We start from the raw sequence: 19016 nt of genomic DNA on the forward strand, positions 1-19016 counted from the left end.
CTTTGATAGGACTTGAGTTCTTTAATATTACAGGGTAAAGCGTTAAAAATTTGGCAGGCACGAAATAACAAATTTTTTTGAAACAGCGCTGTCCTATGTTGACCAGGGTTCAATAACGTCCTATGACGGGTATTGTACCTATCTTGAGTTTTTTCAAAACATGCTCTTTTTTATACGCATAGCAACAAATCTCCAAAATATACGTAGCTACTACTGTTAGTATGCCTAATTCTTTAAATAGCGGTCTACAAAAAGTTTTAGGTGGTAAAGAGTAAATTATTCTTATGACTCTTTTTTGCAGTAGTAATATACGTTGCACATGAGCACTGCCACCCCAACTGGAGATGTTGTATCGGATGTGTGAGTGAAAGTTCGAGTAATACACAGCAAGCAAAGCAGATTTACTGCATAATTGTTTTAATACATTCAATGTATAACAACAGCCTCGTAACAGTTTGTAAATATTGTCGATGTGCCAAAATCAACTGAAGTCCTGGCTTATTGTTAAACCGAGCATCCTGGTACTGTCCGAACACTTGATACTCTCAAATTCAATTTTTGTTCTACCGAAAGAAAGCACAGTGGTTTGCTCGGATTAATTATTAAATCATTAATGTATTCGGTCTAGCGTTATATTTATTTTTTGTTTTAAATGTACTACACTATTTGCCTTAATTAATATATTCGTATCATCGGCATAGGATGTATCTAAAATATCGGCATCACATCCTTTTAAATGTGGTATGAGGTCGTTACTATAAAGTATAAATAAGGTCGGTCCCAGTATTGATCCCTGCGGAACTCCTGATAGAATGGGCGTAGCTACACCGCGTTGCCCGTTAGGCAATTCAACCAACTGTGATCTATCCTTCAAGTACGATTGAAACCATTGCAGGATAGTGCCTCTGATACCATAATGACACATTATGGCAATCAGCCTGTTATGACAAACAGTATCGAAAGCCGAAGAAAAATCCACGAATAAGCCGGCCGTTGAAAACCGGCGATCTACAGCCCTTGCAGCTTCAGCTAGATACTCACATAAAGCGGTGTCGGTTGATCGATTCTTCATAAAACCTTGCTGATGGGTATTAATGATATTGAATCTACATATATGTTTTCTCTTAATGTATCTATTACGTGCTAAACCTACTTATATTATAGACAAATAAAGATTAATTGATTGAATTTTTAGAAAAACCGCTTCCGATGGTTACGTCGAAAACATGTGTTTTGTTACTGAAAACTACTGTACACCAAGAGAGGTTATTGATGGAGTATTTGTTTTTCTTCGGTCGTTAATTTCACACACTCTTCGCATTTTTCCCAGAGTTGCTTTGCTAAATGTACATTCGTAGCGGATGAAGGCATTTTTGCTTTCTTGCAATCGGCGAAATAAGCACCTGAAACGCCGAGTACGTCCTTCGACACGGCAACGTAAATTGATGTTTGGGCTCCAGCTTCTGTACTCTACGATCTAGTTTAGAAAAAGCTGGAAAGAGGCACGCCTACCTTATAAAAGAATTGCATGAGAACTTTGGATGCACGTTGTTTCCACGGGGAGATGTGCCTCAAGAAGTCGCTTTTAACAGCACCTGGATGTACCGAATTAACATCAACTCCAGTTCCCTTAAGTTTTACAGACAGCTCGTTGGCAAAGAGTAAATTGCACAGTTTTGTGTTGGCGTACTCTACGGTTCGCGTAAAATACCGTTTAGGAGCAGCATTTAAGTCGGCCACGTTTAACTTGGCAATTCGAGACGCTTCAGATGAAACCATTACAATACGACTTGGAGAAGATATTTTTAATAGACCTACAGAAAGGCGACGATTTAGGAATCGTGACAAGTTAGTTCTTACCCAATAGTAAAATTGTAAGAAGGAAAGGGCCAAAGTGATTCACTTGCATTGATAAGCTTAGGCCGTCTTGCGTATAGGTGTGCTCAAAGAGACCTGTACCGGCATTATTGACTAAAATATCCAGTCTGTTTTCCGATGCTTTCATTTCAACCGCAAATTTCCGTACGGACGAAAGCGAGGATAAATCAACGGTACGCACCACGACGTTCGAATTTCCTGTTGCCTCAACTATTTTGGTTTTAGCCTCCTCCCCTCTGTATAAGTCGCGACATGCTAGAATAACCCTGGCTCCTCTTTTCGCGAAATCTTGGGCGGTGTAGAAACCAATTCCTGAAACTCTAAACTTAGTATCAATGTTAATGGGTAAGGCTTACCGGTATTGGCGCCGGTTACCAAGACCGTCTTCCCCACTAGACAAGTGGGACTTCTGTCCCAACCCGTCGTAAGAACTAGGTACAGCTTAATAAAGATAAATATAGCAATGATACTTAGAAAAATCCCCAACGTTATCCACAGTCCTTTCATGGTTGGACTTGGTGAGTGAGCGATACGTATGCTAAGAAGGGCGCGATACAACTAAGTCTTTCATTTTTTACAACATTAAATAATTAATATTAGCAGTCGATATCTAGACCGGTATGAAATAAGCGCATGCTTGTAAACGAAGTAAAAAGTTTGCTAAAATATTTATATACATTTCCATAATCAATAGTAACTAACGTTCAACAGTTCATTCGAAAACGGTGAAAAGGTCAGGTCAGTTCCCTACTTGGAATTACTATTTCTCTTCAGAGATGTTCGCCCTATTATTAAATTTTGTTCGTACATCTTTATTGATTAGTTCAATAACCTAAACGGAATAAAATATGTATTGGTAGATGAATGATTCCATGGTAAGTAGGTATTGAGCACGATACTTGTTTCAATAAGTAGCCCTATTCGGGAAGACTCATTGATAAGGTATGAATTTCAAGTATTATTTCTAATACATTACATATATTGTGTGATCAAAACTCTCTAAACCTTCCCCATATAGTTTTTATTCCTTGAAGTTTTTAAAAATAAAAGCGACTATAGTTTCGGCGTACTGCCATCATCAGGCGATGTGAAATTTAACAGGAAAACGGTAAGTTACAAACGTTGAAGACGAATAAGACGAACATGTTGTTTTTTAATTATTAACTGGCCGAAGCCAAGTGAAAAAACCTGAAGGGTGGTTAAACCGGAAAGGTTGTCCTAAGTTTCAAAACGAATTATTATCAAGCCTTGTTAAGACAACCAACCGGAGGGTTGAATTATTACATTAAAAGTTGAAAGTTGAATTTAACACATTTCAAAAGCACCGGGGTGAAAAAATAAACTTATAAAAGTATTGAAACTATTGAGATGACTACATATTTAAATTATTTAAGTTAAGTTTAAATTCGAGATCATATAGAAACATTACATAATTATCACCGCTAGTGCTATAAATGACTAAAAGGTTAACACTAAATATTCGTTTAAAAAATTCGATGTTTAATTGTATAAATTATGGTAAATACAATGATCCAACAGAATGGGACAAAGAGGCCCATCCAAACGTTATAGTTGCTTATGTGGGTGTTTCTTTGAATAACAGTTTGTAATGCTTCGATGCTCTTGGTGCAAGGCAGGAAACAGCCAACGATGTATAGCCATAGTGGAAGCGCTTCAACTGGCCACTGAATCCCTGCGGAAAGTATACATACATATTTGTAATAATTTTTGGTATAATTTTATTGTTGTAATTATTTTATTATTAATTAGAAATTATTCATAACAACAAATTACTTGAACATGTCTTTCTTGGTCAAAGCTTCTGAATTGGACTAATTTACACTTGCAACTGGTAATTATTTTATAACTGCATAGATAACTGCCAAGATATTCCAAAGTTTTAATATACCGGGTGAATATTCCAAAACCGAACTTAGGGAATTAACATGGGAAAAAGGTTTTTTTGCCAATTGTTGCTCCCCATGTTAACTTAGGGGGTTTATTAACGAATTCGTATACCTATTATTAGATGACAGATCGGTGTCATTATAAACGCTCTAAGTTAACATGGGGACAAACGACAACAAACCTTTTTCCCATGTTAATTCTCTATGTTCGATTGACGATTTTAGAATATTCACCCGGTATAAATTTATAATAAAATTTTATTTAATAAAAATACAAATAACAAATCAAAAACAGAAATTATGGCGTTAAGTACAAAATGTATAAGGCTATGAAAGATCCCCAAATAGTCAGTGACCTTCCTCTGTGATTGCGCTATTACCACTGAAGATATATTTTACATATACGAGTAAATATTAAAGGTACGGTAGTAAATTATATCGCAACTATACAATATCCTTACTCTTTGTTGCGTCCCTCATACATTTTTAGCATGCAGGGCCGCAGGGAACATGGCAGTCTATGTCGCAAACATCTGTTTTCTTGCCGCATTTATACCTGGAAGTGACGCCTAAAATAAGTGTATTATACCAGGCTTGTTTTTTTTTCTCAGTGAAATTTGAAGGAAAAACAATCTCAGCTCTGATTCTGTGCGGACACCATACAGTTTTACTGTGAATTTTTCTGCGTTCCCGTATACTGTAACACTAATTTCAGCTTGGGAGTTTGAAAATCTCCTTAAAGGCGGTAGTAAAGGATCATTTTTTGCGGCAAGGGTTAGCGTTCTGTGTGGGCAGCATGGGACGAATTCTTTACAACTGCAGTATACACGGAAGCGGAGGAATTCACAGGAAAGCCGTATAGCGTGCGCACAGAATCAGAAGTAACATTGTTTTTCCTTAAATTTAACTGGGAAAAAATCAAGCACAGCGAATATTGTTCAGGCGTTACGTCCAGGTATAAATGCGGAACGAAAACAAATGTTTACTTCAGAAAGTAAGCGTCTTACTTCATGCTCCAAACCACTTCATAACTACGATACAGAATGCGGGCTGGACCCGCTCCCCAGCCAAAAAACCATAGCCCCAATATTCCTAACGAAATCATGGAAATTGTAAAGGAGAAAAGAAAAGCAAGGGCACAATGGCACCGCACACACAGTGTTGAAGATAAGAGGAAATTCAATCAACTTAACAATAAACTCCGAAACAAATTACAAGCTGTCTGGAAATTAATCTTAACGACGTATTAATGAAAATCTGCAAGGGACATGGCTGCCTAACCACCAATTTGGATTTAGACCGCAGCACTGAACTATTCAAAAATGCCACGTTTAACGAATATAATTCAAACTGCTTTTCAAAACAAAAACTTTTGTACTGCTGTCTTCCTGGATGTACGACAGGCCTTTGACAGAGTGTGGCATAGAGGATTACTTTACAAACTTAAGAAAACGCTACCCCATGAGTATTACTTACTAATAAGTTCATATCTTACTCATAGAACATTTCAAGTTAAGCATGGCAAGGAAATATCCCAAACAAAGACATCAATGCAAGTGTGCCCCAAGGTAGTATACTAGGGCCTATACTATACCTCCTATACACCTACGACCTACCTACAACAGAACAAACGAAAATTGGCACATTTGCTGATGATACAGCGATACTTACATGTTAATGAAAACCCGTTCGCAGCATCAGCTTCTTTACAGTTCCACTTAAACGAATTAGAACAGTGGCTAATTAAGTGGAGAATCAAAGTGAATGAAAGTAAATCGACACACATTACATTTATGACCAGACACGAAATCTGCCCAACTGTCACTCTCCATAATATACCCATTCCTCAGTCCAAGGAAGTCATATACTTGGGACTCCATCTAGACAGCAGGTTGACGTGGAAAACTCACATTATCAAAAAAACGCAAAGAAATGGACTTAAAGTTGAGAAAGTTATATTGGCTCATCGGACGGAAGTCGTCGTTAATACTAGCCAACAAAGTACTGATATACAAGTGTATAATTCGGCCCATTTGGACCTACGGTTGTCAGTTATGGGGCTGTGCAAGTCGACATATTATTCAACGCTTCCAATCAAAAACCCTCCGTATTATCACAGCCGCTCCTTGGTATGTATCCAACCAAACTCTTCACTCGGACCTAAATATTCCCTACGTGATTGAGATAATCAATCAATATACTGCGAAGCATCAAACAACATTGGAACTTCACCCCAACGAGCTCGTGACACCTCTCGCAGAAGATCCTCCGCCCAGACGCCTTAAGAAGAAATGGCCAAAAGATTTCGTAGATCAATAGCGGGCTGACTCCACTGGGAGTCCCTCTACTCACGCCTTATAATGACAGATAATAAGCATAGAATTCTGATTGCTTATGGAATTTAATCAATAAAAACAAAAAAAATTCCCCCAACCCGCGCTGCATTGGAGGACCACATAAAGGGAATGGCGTATGTCGCTGGTCACATCTGGGGCTGTGCAAACCATGTAAAGGGAAATTTTACAAGTTCTGAAGGATGGATATGGACTCTTGAAGTCAGATAATGAAAGATTCTGTAGTCCAAGCGGCCACAGGTATGGGAGGCAGCCCTTACTCTGGACAGCTCCCGCTGCGGGACAGACCAAAAGTCTGCCATCTTCTAAAAATTGCGGCTTTTGATGGACTTCTTCTATCCGGAATACATTTATGGCGCCATCATTGGATTCCTCGGATTAAAATCATGCGAAATTGACACCCAGATCTCGTCTCTAGGCTATATTTAGTTTTTTTCAAAAATTTTACAATTAATCACCCCCACCCCCTCTAAAATCTACCCACACGGAAAATGTCATGTGTTCTTCCGGCCAAATCGTCTAAATGGTTCCAAGGAACAGCAGTACAAAATGCAATAACTTTTGGTATACCGCTAGTACTATGTGTTTAGATACCGGTACAGAGGAATCTCGTTGCCTTCTTGTGTTGTAATTGTGTAAGTCCCCATTGCGCACAAACTTATGTTGATTTTTGTATATGTACAGTAAAACCTCAAGTACGAAAATGAGAAGTGAGAAAACCAAGCTGAATAAAGTGGGTTTTGCATGATTCCCATTTCTTAATACCCACCAAGCAGCCCAGTATTCCCTTTTGCACCATAAACACTTTTGATGCGTATGTAGACGATGCCCAGAAAATAATCCCATTACGCAATCTCGACTGAACCTCGGCATAGTTGTAGGAGAGCGTATAATGTAACCCAATAAATTGTTTGATAAAGCGAATTAGCCAACAGCAGGTAAGTTTTTTGATTAAACACAGGCAGTGGCATTTCCAGTTGAGGTTAGCGTCGACACACATACCCAGGTATTTCCCTGTTATTTGCAGGTTCATTGGCCCGTATGAATAAAAGTAAGCAAATGCTTATACTTGCAAAATTCAAAGTAAATACTCGTAACTGCCCTTCATATTGGTCTCTTTAGCGGCGCTGCACTGCGTCCTGTCCTTCTGCTTAGCAGCGCTGCTAAGTCGCCCAGTGCGAAGGGAGCACTTACGAGTATTTACTACTTTGAATTTTGCATTTGCTTACTTTTATTCATATGGGCCATTGTTTTGTCGACGTTTGGCGGCAGAGGCAATTAATTCCCAGTTACAATTGTAAATTATAATTTTATCAGATTTGGCAAAAGTACTTTTCCACTTACCACCCAGTATCATTGTCAGTAAAAAGGACGCCACTACGCACACTCCTACTGCTACCGTTGCGTCGCAAAGAGTTCCTAGACAAATTCCTGTAAAGGCATCGTAATTTACACTGCAGATTAACTTATATTTCAGTATACTACCAAACGAGATCCCACACACGATTTGTAAAATTATTATGAATAGGACATTACCAATATTTTCAATAATTGTCATCTCAAACATGGAGTATAGTATAAGACACATTAAAAGCGCTTGAATGAATGCAAATAATCCACCCACCAACATGCAGGAAAACACTTCGTCTACCAGTTTGATTCCTAGAAGGCATGTGTATATTCGTAGTTTAGTTTAGGTTTACTTACCTGCTAAGTAACTTCTGGAAGGAATTGATTCATGTTTATAGACAACGTGTCTTACAGCAATAACAAAAGCAATTATGTGGAACACAAACGAAAGTGCCATTCCTGGTGCCATGTGTTCCACATTGGGGGTATTTGCTGCTCCAAAAATAGGATTTTCAATCTACTAACAGAAATCAACACAATCTATAAGCAGATCGCCCTAGAGTTACCATTAAAAATTGTTCCAAACTGAAATCATCTCCGCGTTGCATCTTATAGCTTTTCAGTAGTACACTTTTTATAGCACTAGAAATACTAAATTCAATTGTACTGGAGATTATTTTGCTTGTCGTATCCAGATATAGGACAATAGGTGGATAAGGCATCTTCTTTTGCGTGCCAAGCATCATGTCCGCGATAAATTCCTCAAAGTACGTTGTACAAGTGTTGTTGATCACCAAAATTGCCAATATGTCCAAATTTTTTGCGGCGTCAAACGCTTCTTTCTCTGAATCGAAATGGCGGATGTTGATGATATACTGATCGACAGAGGTCAGTAGTTTACAACTGACCAGTTTGAACTGATTACATGGAAAACTGTTCCATTCGTAATTAACGCTACCCACACGTAACGAATGCGGATCCGTGCCTATGGCTGTGCAAAATAAAAGCAGAAATAGAGTGGGTACAACTAAAAACAGCAGCAGCCAGCCATAATTTCGTAGCGCAAGCGTAAAATCGCGTTTAAGGAGCACGTGCCACTTTTTAAGTTTCTTGTAGCAATCGCGTATCTGCTTGAAAGGTTCATGCATTCGTGGTCTTGGTTCGCGAGGAACTGACTGTCGTATATGTTCAACTGTTTCCTCCCCGCTGTACAGAAAACCAGCCGAGGAGCTACGTGGAATAATCACCACGGGGGCATCCTCTTCTGGTTCGAACTCCCGGATCTTTTGGGGGTCTGATATATACGTTCTACAGTACAAGCGCTCTAGTGTTTTCTCCTTAAACCTCGTCAATAGTTCTCTCGGGTTACCTTCTAGTAACACTTGGCCGTCTCTCATAAATCCTAGTCTGTCAGCCCATCTTGCCTCGTCACATGTTTGAGTTGTTGTAAGAATAGTCTTGTCTTCTCTGCACAAAAGTTTCATATGCTCCCACATGCTGTAACGACCTAAACTTATACCTGTGCACCGATACTTGCGCGCACAGTAATAGCGTACCTGCGCGTTAATTTTGGATCAAGACCATCACATGGCTCATCTAAAATAAGCAACTCGGGTTCGTGAAGAAGTGCAATGGCAAATGATATCTGCTTTTGAACTCCTTCGGGATAGGATTTTATGTATTGCTGTTCTTTCGGTGGCAGATTCAGTAGCTTTACTAAAAAGTAAATTCTTTCTCCAATGTATTCCTTTTCCAGACCAAGCAGCCTGCCATAGTAATGAAGAGTTTCGTTCACAGTGAAATTCTGGTATAAACCTCTAGATTTCGGTATGTACCCAACGCGTATTCCTGGTATTCCACTTAGTTCATGTCCAGGATCAAAGCCAAATACCTACGATGAAGCAATTGAAATTACTATTTGTGTTCTCCCCACGGTTACCTTTACACTACCCGCCGTTAGTTTTGTAAACCCTAAAATAATGTTTAGTATTGAACTTTTTCCACAGCACTGTGGCCCTAGAAGCGTATATCTACATAATGAGTTAGTAAAACGTTCTGTTTTGTTCTGCTACGTACATTTCTCCTTCATAAACGGTTATATTAACGTTATTCAAGACGGGACGCCAATGGCGCCAATATCCGTAGTTTTTATATCCGTCCGTGATTTCTATAGTCGGATGAATTATTCTTTTGTGAAGTGTTGCGGGTTGAATCACTCTTGAGGATCGAACTCTCGCCGGTTCTGGGAGCGGCAGATGGGTGGTAGCCAGTTCCTTCTCTTCCATTGAAGTCGTAGTGACATTGACGTTTTTGTTTGTGACACTTGCTCAACGCAGGTGATTGAAAGTAATAGTACTATGATAACCATGGCGCCGACGTGATGATGTAAGCCTACTGTTACTCTCGCATCAATCAATGTTTATCTTCAAACGTTATCGGCGGTGACCTCCAAACATATTAGCAAACATTCTATTAACCCAGTTGTAAAGATTCACTAAATTAACATCGATTTGTTGATAAATTTGAGTTCGAAATTATTAAACTATGAAATTACTACTTCTGTGGACGCTTCTAGTGGTTTTAATTCCTAAAGTGTTCAGCTGGTATGCTTTGGAATACATTAATTTTACAAAAGGTGTTGAATACTTTTTCTTGCTTCTGTAATCACATATTGCTTTAGAAACTGTTGACGAATGCCACAGTGTTGACCCTAAGATGGAAGTCATGAAAAAGGGGGAATTTCGACCAATGAAAGATTGTACGCAGGCAATTTGTGGTGACAAGGGAATTTTGTACATGGGGTAGGTATCCATTTAACCGCTTTTCCAATTTGAATCATGCTTGATACAGTACTACTATAATGAACGGTTTAATTTTAGATGCACCCGATTGGAGGATAAAAATTGTACTCAGATTATAGAAGGTAATAGTACCGCAACGTATCCAGATTGTTGCTCACAGTGCATACAGCAAGTTAATTCTACAAAAGTTACTTAGTTTTCGTTTATATTTTTAACACCTGATGATGATAATGATACGAGCACTACAATTTGGCGTTTGCAACATTAAAATTTTATTGAGAACCGCTGACTTTTAGTTAAATGGGGGCTATTGTCCTATTCTTTTAAATGTTGCAGTGGGAATTCCCGCTACTTAACGACCTAATGAGAAATGTTAAATTATTGGTGAAACGAACTATAGGATTACAAGCAAATTTTAAAGTTTATTATTAAGAAAGTGAATAAGGGTTATTTGTTAATAAAACAAGATGTTATTTTCCCCAATCAATTTATATTTGTGCTGTACATATATGTTTCGGTCGTGAATTCGCAATGTAGGCCAAAAAAATACGGAAAGACCTTTTTATATCTCCGTCAGTTATGAACCGAATTGCATGAATTTCAAAATGAACATAGCTTTACCCAAGGTTGGTATATTACAGTAACCTTGAGCTTTACCCGAGCTTTACCCATATAATACGTAATGCTAAACCAAGCCATGCCCAGGAGCTCGTTTGGTATATTTGACAGGACAAGACATTAATTTGGCATAAAGTGAAGTTAGCTCTTTCTTCCTGGATTTTTTATTATACCATGGTTATGATGATCGTGAGTAGCGTAATTACACTGATCACAAATCAAATTTTTGAGAAGGTTGTGTTAATATGTGACGCTTTAGGCACACGTTATCAATTGTAGCGTAATTTATTGACATTGTTCAACTCAAAATTCCAAATGTGTAGCATATTCAAACCCAATTTGTCTACAAAACGCTCAACTTTACAAGATTAATCCAAACCACTACTCAACGTGCACGGATCACATTTAATATTTTTGAAAGTACTGTGATAAAATGTGACGTTTTAAACTATCCTTGCTCTTATTAATATTATTATATTAAATTAAGGTGTAATTGCAAATGGCATTTTTGCAAAAACAGAGAACGCAGCAAATCGACATGAAGTTATTATCACAAACATTCAATAGCAGAAAAACCGGAAAGGTACAGTTGTATTCATCATTCTTGATAATTTATTGTATTATTCAGGGCACGTTTTTATATTCAGTTTAAGATTGAAAATAAATATAATAATGAAAGAGGTCATGACTTGATGTCACAAAATGCACACAAAAAATTTGCGGGGACAGGCAAGTAATTTAAGAGTGTACATTTCAATTTGGGGGACGTGGGGGCACTATTCTGTACTACAACCTAATATAACATACGTCGATGTTCGTTCCTATACAGGGTGTTTCGAAATTCGCGCACAGGGACTGTGGGATGGTGTTATACAACGAAAACTGAATAAAAACTTCCTTTACCAGTTTTTGACCAGACCGGCACTTTTCGAGTTGTCGTTCGAAAAATCAGAAAATGAAAATGCCCGAAAACAAAAGATAGTTCAAATCAATTTACTGTAATTATCGTACAATTCAAATTGCGAAATAATGGCCGGTAATTATTCAAATCGGAAATATTACGATATGCTGATGCCACTTGAGGCTTGAATAATCGACGTTTGAACAACTGTTGTAATTACGTACTCGTCATAATTATAGTTTATTTTGAACCTTCTTTTGTTTTTAAAAATGTGTTATTATTAAGTTTAACCAGTGCGCAGCGTAGGGGGGCAGAGATTTTTAAAACGGTGGTAGCTCGAAAAATAGCGATCTGCTGGAAAACTGGTAGAGGAACTTTTTGTTCAGTTTTTGTCGTATAACACCATCCCATAGTCCGAATGCGCGAATTTGGAAACACCCTGTATAACTTCATATTGCTGATAAGGTGGACAGATAATTACAAATCCATAATATTTATACCTGATCATTGAATGACCTGGTGAAGTTTTCGGATGATAGTCTTGGATTAAATAAAAGAAATCTATTTTACGATCAGGGATAGATTCAAGTATTCGTTGCTAATTTATGAGAGGGGGCCATGAGTTTGACAGGAAACATTGGTAAACGATTCACTAAAAAAAGAGTTACCCGTAAAGAAAAGAATAACATATTAAAACATATTTATTATAAATTAACTAAAATGCTCAAAAATTAAATAAGTCATCCAATATTTATTATTTTACAAATAGGTACAAAACTGTATGCATAGTCAGCACCGCATACAAAAAATCTGTCCGCAAACATATCATCCTCTTTTAAACCTTAAAACCAATAAACTTATCGTAAGAAACAGTACAATCCATATCGTCGTTGAAATAAAACCTAAATAAACGTCTTTTTCTACAATAGACCATCCTCTTGTTAAAATTGATCTAAGCGATGTTGTGGCCAACGTTAACGGTAAAAACGTAGATATATAACGAAGGACTGTTGGCATTCCTTCAATTGGCCAAATAACGCCACTGAGTAGTAATGTTGGGTAAAAACTGCCAAGGGCGAGCTGTATAGCGTTTCTTTCCAACTCGCAGACTGCTGAAATTACAAAACCAAAGCACATTCCGCACAGCCCTTGAAGAATCGTTAAAACTATGACCCATCCGATATCTCCCTTGCATTCCACGCCAAAAACCAAAATCATGAATATTAACACTAGAGCCGTTTGACCACACATAACTACGAATTGCGTAACCACATGTGAAAATAGAATTTCGGCCGGAGTAACACCTTTAAATGAACAAATGTGAGTCAGCGCAAGCTCGCATAGATGTAACTTACCAGCAACCCAGGATCTATCTAGTAAACCTTCCATACGCTCGATAATCAACGCCGATGAAGTCAAAGCTACAGCTAAGAAGAACACAATGCTAAAAATCGAATGATCAGTATATCGTCGTTGAAATTAAAAAGATACTTACGTTAAAATTACACCTGGAGCAACAAAGTCTGTAAAGGACGGTTCCGTGGATCCATAAAGTGGTTCTTTGAACGAAATAGGAATTTCAGCAATCTTGGGATTTTGGTTGCACGACTTTAGGAGTTCTCTGGCGAAGTCTTGATACGAAAGCTGCAGATCTCTTTGAAGTATGACACCGATTTGTTGATCTGTAAAAGAAGCGTTAGTCTCAATAAATTTACATACACTGGTAACTTACTGGACATATCTAGCCACACCCGTATTTCACTTTGGTCCAAGGTCTCTTCGTCTGCATCCTTTCCCAGTGCCATTCTCGCCACTAACGCGTCGGTAAAGTTTTCCGTGAAATAAAGTGCACCCCAAGCGTTCCCTTCCCTAACTGCATCGACCGCCGATTCTGGATCGGGATAATACAGCTTATGTATTGTGTTATTATTTAAATTTTCTAGATATCTGCAGCTGAGATTGCTAAACTTGCAGCCCGGCTGATATTTACAGTTTTGATATGACATATTGACGTAGCTCATTTCATGATTAACGATTGCGAGTTTCAGATCGGTAGGATCTCTGCCTATAGCCATACAAAACAGAATCACTTGCATTACGGGTAGCGCGAAGATGAACAACATAACTCCCACATTTCTCCACATTCTTAAAAAGTTCTTCTGAAGTAACGCTCGCATTTTTCCCACGGTGGTAATGTGCAAACAATCAGAGCAATTATCACATGATTCAGTGGTAGGTGACTTTGGTGGTGTTAGTGATGTTCCGCCATTTATCTAAAATATTCATTAGCAATACCGATGCGCGTAGAGTAAAGTGGTACCTCTAAGAGACTTCCGTCTTGTAACAGTACTTCTTTACTTTGATGGAAATTAAGGCCTACAACTCCGCTTTCCTCGGTAACAGAGATCGAATCTTTCTTGCCCCAGTTCATAGTTGCTAGACTAATATTGTTACTAATATTGGAATCCGCAGTGTTATTAGTTTGTCCTTGCTTTCTGGAAAGTTTCAGAAACACTTCTTCCAACGACTGGCATCCATACATTGATAAAAGAACATGCGGTGACTCCTCTGCTAAAAGTTTGCCTGAGCGCATTAGTCCTATCTGGAGAATAATACGTCTTAGTAGATTAACAATTTTGCTTGATTACTTACAGTGTGAGCAGATCTGGCTTCTTCGATGTAATGTGTGGTGATGATAACAGTTTTATTTCCATCTTTTGTAATTTGTACTAAGTGATTCCAAATACTTTGCCGAAGTAAAGGATCAACTCCAACTGTGGGCTCATCCAATATCAACAATTCGGGGTCATGCATAAGCGCCACGGCGAAGGAAACCCTACGCTGTTGACCACCACTGAAAATCGCAAACCGTTAATCCTATGTGGAAGTTTGGATGGACCTTACCTCAAATTTTTGACTAAACGACTTTGGCTGGGCAAATCTAAAAAGTTGAGCAAAAATTGTAATCGTTCGTTTATTTCGGATGTCCCCATGCCAAAAATCCATCCGAAATACATCATCGTTTCCCTAATCGAAAACTCTCCATATAAAGCTATTTCCTGTGGCATATATCCCACTCTCTTTCCGGGAACCCCCGAACCTTTCGTACCCGGTTTTCCACCCAACACCCATATCTCTCCCGTATTTAGTCTACGCCTACCGACTATACACGATAACAAAGTAGTTTTACCACAACCAGATGCACCTAGTAAACCATATCTGGAAAAGTTTGGTTTTGTAAGAACCTCGCCATTTTTCAATTAACTTACATTGTTCCTTTGGCAACTGTCATGTTGAGATTGCTAAGTACATGATTAGGATTCTTTTTTGATCCGTATGTTTTAAAAGCATGGCGTACGCACACGGCCTGTTGTCTTCGTACCCATACTGATGACTGTTGGTGTTGCAACTGGGGCGGTCGGTCTATGGCTACACCAACTAAATCTGGACTAGGAATGTTTGACGGTACAGGTTCAACCCTATCTCCCATTGCGGTATTTTCACTGTAACAAGAGAAATGGACCTATAGATTTGTGAATTGCAAATGATCAATGTTACACATTTTTTGATTGGCAAAACTGTCCCTTTACAAATGACATAATAGTAATTCACGTTTCGATTAAGCAATATCTTTACAACAAGCACGTCGAGGTCTTCACATCGCTTTACGTGACAAAAATTTGCAAATTATGCGTTCATGTAATGTTCCATTGTTCCCCTTTTCTTTTAGGAGAATTCAAAATTATGCAAACTGATCGGCATTAACGTAAACGTTTAACTACGCGGGCTTACCTCTTTTGTTTATGTTATTAAACAGCACGTTTAAATTTCTTATTTCTAGTTGCAAAATATGTAATATTTAAGTAGGTCACTACTTTGTGTACAAACAATGCAGGTAGTATTACTACCTCACTTTTTGCATTGGATTGCTGTTACAAAATTAATTTGCAACACGATATCTTCTTGATTTAAAAAGCGTGGTCTATCTATTATTTATATCCAATTATATTGATTGTAGAAAATTGAAAGTAGATTTATGTAATGAACGTAATGACGAAATTACTTCAACTACTTCATTATACAGCCGAATTAAATCAACGAGTTTTGATCACACGATTTAAAATCTAAGTTGGACCTCCACAACGTGGGTAACGGTGAAACAAGTAAAATGGCTAATTTTGTTGTTGCATATACACATTCAAGGTACTATTAGAAAACAAATCTTTGACCTTACGGTTTCTCAACGTCGCGTCGCGCCGAATTCTGAAGTACGTTGAGGCACCTTTTCTGCGTTTTAGGTATACCCTAACTCATGGCATTGCAAAATCAAGGTTTCCACAAGGAAGACGGAAAGTATTTGCCGATGTGCTAGCCCTGCAGATGGTAATTTCCATTTCTTTAGGCTCAATGCCAGAAAAAAGATGATTTTTTTTAACTAGGCGTGTGCAAGTCAAAACTCTCCAAGACGCTTCCAATGGACTAGATCGATTTGAAGGCCTCACTTTGTAACAAAAGACGTGTTCATTAATTTCCAAATTGGCTAAGTAACCTTTTCACAACCTAATATCCTACTCCGTCATTAGGCACATGCAATTCTTTGAATTGGAAATCATGCATACTTACACTAATTACGTTTCATAAATAATTATGTAACTTGCCATGATAGAATGTCTTCTAACTTAAAAGCGCAATAAAACATGTAATCACACAACCAAAATTATATAAACTAAGTTGGTTTTCTTGAAACCGTGACTTTCAAAGTTCCAATATTTTATTAAATGCACTGAACCATTTCCGCGTTATGAAATATCTAAAATACACATGTTGGATTACGGAATTGGATCCTTTATAAATTATGGATATTGTAACGGAATGTAAAATTCTGGTAATTCATAATTTACTTGCCATTAGTTTGTGGCAGCTATCATTATGATTCATTTACGAATCGAAAAAACCATATTACCTTTTAAACACGTGATTTAAGTGATTGCCTAATGACATTTCTGGAAGCCTGCTCAATAGTTATTGAAAATTTAAGTAATCTATACGACATTTTGTTTCAAGGATTCCTTACGAATTAAGAAATAGGAAGTTAAATACCAGACTTCGGATTTTTCCTGACCAAGCTTTTCAAATTTGTTTTCTAAATTCATGGTTTTTGGCGTGGAATGCAACAGAAATTTGCCATAAGATATGAGTAGTTAGATCTGCATGAACAATTTACGTAGAGCTTCGATGAATAACAGATTTGGGCTACACTTTGGGTAAAGTTGTATCTGATGAAGCTCCTTTTCCCTCCTTCTCCTTCCTAACTTTGATCCAATTGCGATATCCAAAGTAGCCTGGTGTTAGTTCAGTTCCAATTCTTTAAAATAAATAAAATTTAATTCCTCCCAAATTCGGTCAATGCCAATCTCTAACGAAAATGCCGAAAAGCGAATGCCTTAATCAAATTTTGACATCCGAAGTAGTTGTGACTTCTAGGGAGCTGTTATTCATATTTAAACTTTAAAGGACTCATAATAGAGGATTATATCACGAGTCAATAATGATAGCTATTATTCTCCAGGAATATTTACGAACTGAGGAGTAAAATTCCAAGAGTATAATAGAAATTATTGCGAGTAATATACTCTACTTTATCTACCACTAATTTAATAGCTTGGGATTTTATCCATTTTAATACAAAAAATATACACAAACAATACACGACCCGCTTGACATTTGCACTTGCACTGTTCAATTGCCTATTATAATTAATGCAATAACAGAAGAACTTTTCTTTTCGTTGGTAATACAATACCCGATCGTCGATTACACATGATCGAAATTCACGCAACCACTTTCAATACAAGTATAAGTGCATATTATCTTCTGAATATCAGTGTTACGTCACTTAACAGAACATCTATGTCACTAATTACAGGATAAGTAGGGCATAGTGTAGCGCTAATTACAAACTTTTGTAACGCCTACTAGAAAGTTTTTGTTAGGCAAATAATTAAAAACAAGGTTTTATGAATCATTGACAATATTCGAGATTGCACGTAAAGACCTATTTGGTTTTCTAAGAAAATTACGAGACACAAACTACCTGCTATCTACCGTAAAGAATTTTTTTTCATTTCTGAAGGTATGCAGTAACAATTTATTGAAACGAATTAACCTCTTTCTGCTTAACGGAAGTTATTTCTTGAACAAGACAACCCAGCGTTTGTGGGAATGCTACTGGGGTGGGAAACCGTGGACGAGATTCAACATCGCCCCAAATTTATGGCCCTCAACGAATACTGTTTCTTTCATGGTTGGGCAGTTTTATTAAAATGTGAACTGAATTTAATTGAGTAAACCTAGGAAACGCAGATGACAATCTCGCGAAAATCTCTGAAACTAGACGCTGATTACGAGAAAATCTGGGAAAGAATCCAACTGACAAAAACCACCACTAGCAATTTCTGTCAAGTAAACCGAGGTGGTACCCAGGCCCATGATTGTGATATTAAAATTCGCACTGGAAAATTATCAATCTAGTTTGGTTGTACATACTAACCGCAGCCACATGGCATAAACTGCACAAAAATTAAGACGATCCTTATATGCTCTGTCGTATACGAAAAACGTAGGTATCGATTTAACCTACTTTACACACTACACCACAGAAACCTTGGCCATCGTTTATAGTTATAATGTAACCAGATTTCGCTAAATACAGGGGCTGCAACAACCTGCAACGCGCTAGTGTTCTTTTTACCTTGTATCTTGTCTAATGGGAATTCGGCATGTAGCATGATAATAATTACAAAATCTGATCCAACTTATTGCGAAGATAAGTGTTCCACAAGGTCTAACCTTGGAACGCCTTAATATTGTCTTGGTATTTATATAAATATGATCGGCTTAACATAGCAATCATTTATCATTTGCAGATGATTTAGTTCATAATGTATTGGCCGGTATTCTCATTCTGTGATAAATAAAGTTTTAAGCGGCGGGATACATTTTATTGGAGGATGGTCAAAAGTTTTTAAAACCCCTTGGCTAAGCTGTCTTATTAACGCTGATGTTATACCCATCCTTTTGTTTCACATATGAGGTATTACGTTTTCAAATTTTGGTCTCTGGGAACGATGAATTGAAATGAGAGAGCAAAAGTTTGTAAACAATACTAGTATAACGCATCATCGAATGTAGTAGCAGATTTAAAGGT

General features: G+C 37.7%; 4 protein-coding genes across 4 annotated transcripts; 1 reads left to right on the top strand and 3 right to left on the bottom strand.

Moving 5' to 3' along the window:
- Positions 1–675: 675 nt before the first annotated feature.
- LOC116176981 (retinol dehydrogenase 12-like) lies at positions 676–2786 on the bottom strand. Its single transcript, XM_031495823.1, has 4 exons — positions 2235–2786; positions 1861–2190; positions 1513–1814; positions 676–1470 (listed from the first exon to the last, which is right to left on the bottom strand). The coding sequence occupies exons 1-4, from the start codon at positions 2383–2385 to the stop codon at positions 1267–1269; spliced, it is 987 nt and encodes a 328-aa protein (XP_031351683.1). The 5' UTR covers positions 2386–2786; the 3' UTR covers positions 676–1266.
- Positions 2787–3362: 576 nt separating this feature from the next.
- On the bottom strand, positions 3363–9810 carry LOC116175526 (ABC transporter G family member 20-like). Its single transcript, XM_031493688.1, has 8 exons — positions 9566–9810; positions 9429–9519; positions 9046–9380; positions 8056–8986; positions 7847–8006; positions 7625–7801; positions 7484–7570; positions 3363–3571 (listed from the first exon to the last, which is right to left on the bottom strand). The coding sequence occupies exons 1-8, from the start codon at positions 9772–9774 to the stop codon at positions 3363–3365; spliced, it is 2199 nt and encodes a 732-aa protein (XP_031349548.1). The 5' UTR covers positions 9775–9810.
- Positions 9811–9913: 103 nt separating this feature from the next.
- On the top strand, positions 9914–10572 carry LOC116175338. Its single transcript, XM_031493410.1, has 3 exons — positions 9914–10124; positions 10170–10290; positions 10369–10572. Exons 1-3 carry the CDS (start codon positions 10034–10036, stop codon positions 10484–10486), a joined length of 330 nt encoding a protein of 109 aa, XP_031349270.1. The 5' UTR covers positions 9914–10033; the 3' UTR covers positions 10487–10572.
- Positions 10573–12540: 1968 nt separating this feature from the next.
- On the bottom strand, positions 12541–15338 carry LOC116176585 (ABC transporter G family member 20-like). Its single transcript, XM_031495217.1, has 8 exons — positions 15079–15338; positions 14714–15028; positions 14462–14663; positions 14130–14411; positions 13542–14082; positions 13305–13491; positions 13165–13253; positions 12541–13113 (listed from the first exon to the last, which is right to left on the bottom strand). Exons 1-8 carry the CDS (start codon positions 15297–15299, stop codon positions 12635–12637), a joined length of 2316 nt encoding a protein of 771 aa, XP_031351077.1. The 5' UTR covers positions 15300–15338; the 3' UTR covers positions 12541–12634.
- Between the last annotated feature and the right edge of the window lie 3678 nt (positions 15339–19016).

Source organism: Photinus pyralis, unplaced genomic scaffold (assembly GCF_008802855.1).
Source record: "Photinus pyralis isolate 1611_PpyrPB1 unplaced genomic scaffold, Ppyr1.3 Ppyr1.4_LG7, whole genome shotgun sequence".
NCBI classification, from domain to species: domain Eukaryota; kingdom Metazoa; phylum Arthropoda; class Insecta; order Coleoptera; family Lampyridae; genus Photinus; species Photinus pyralis.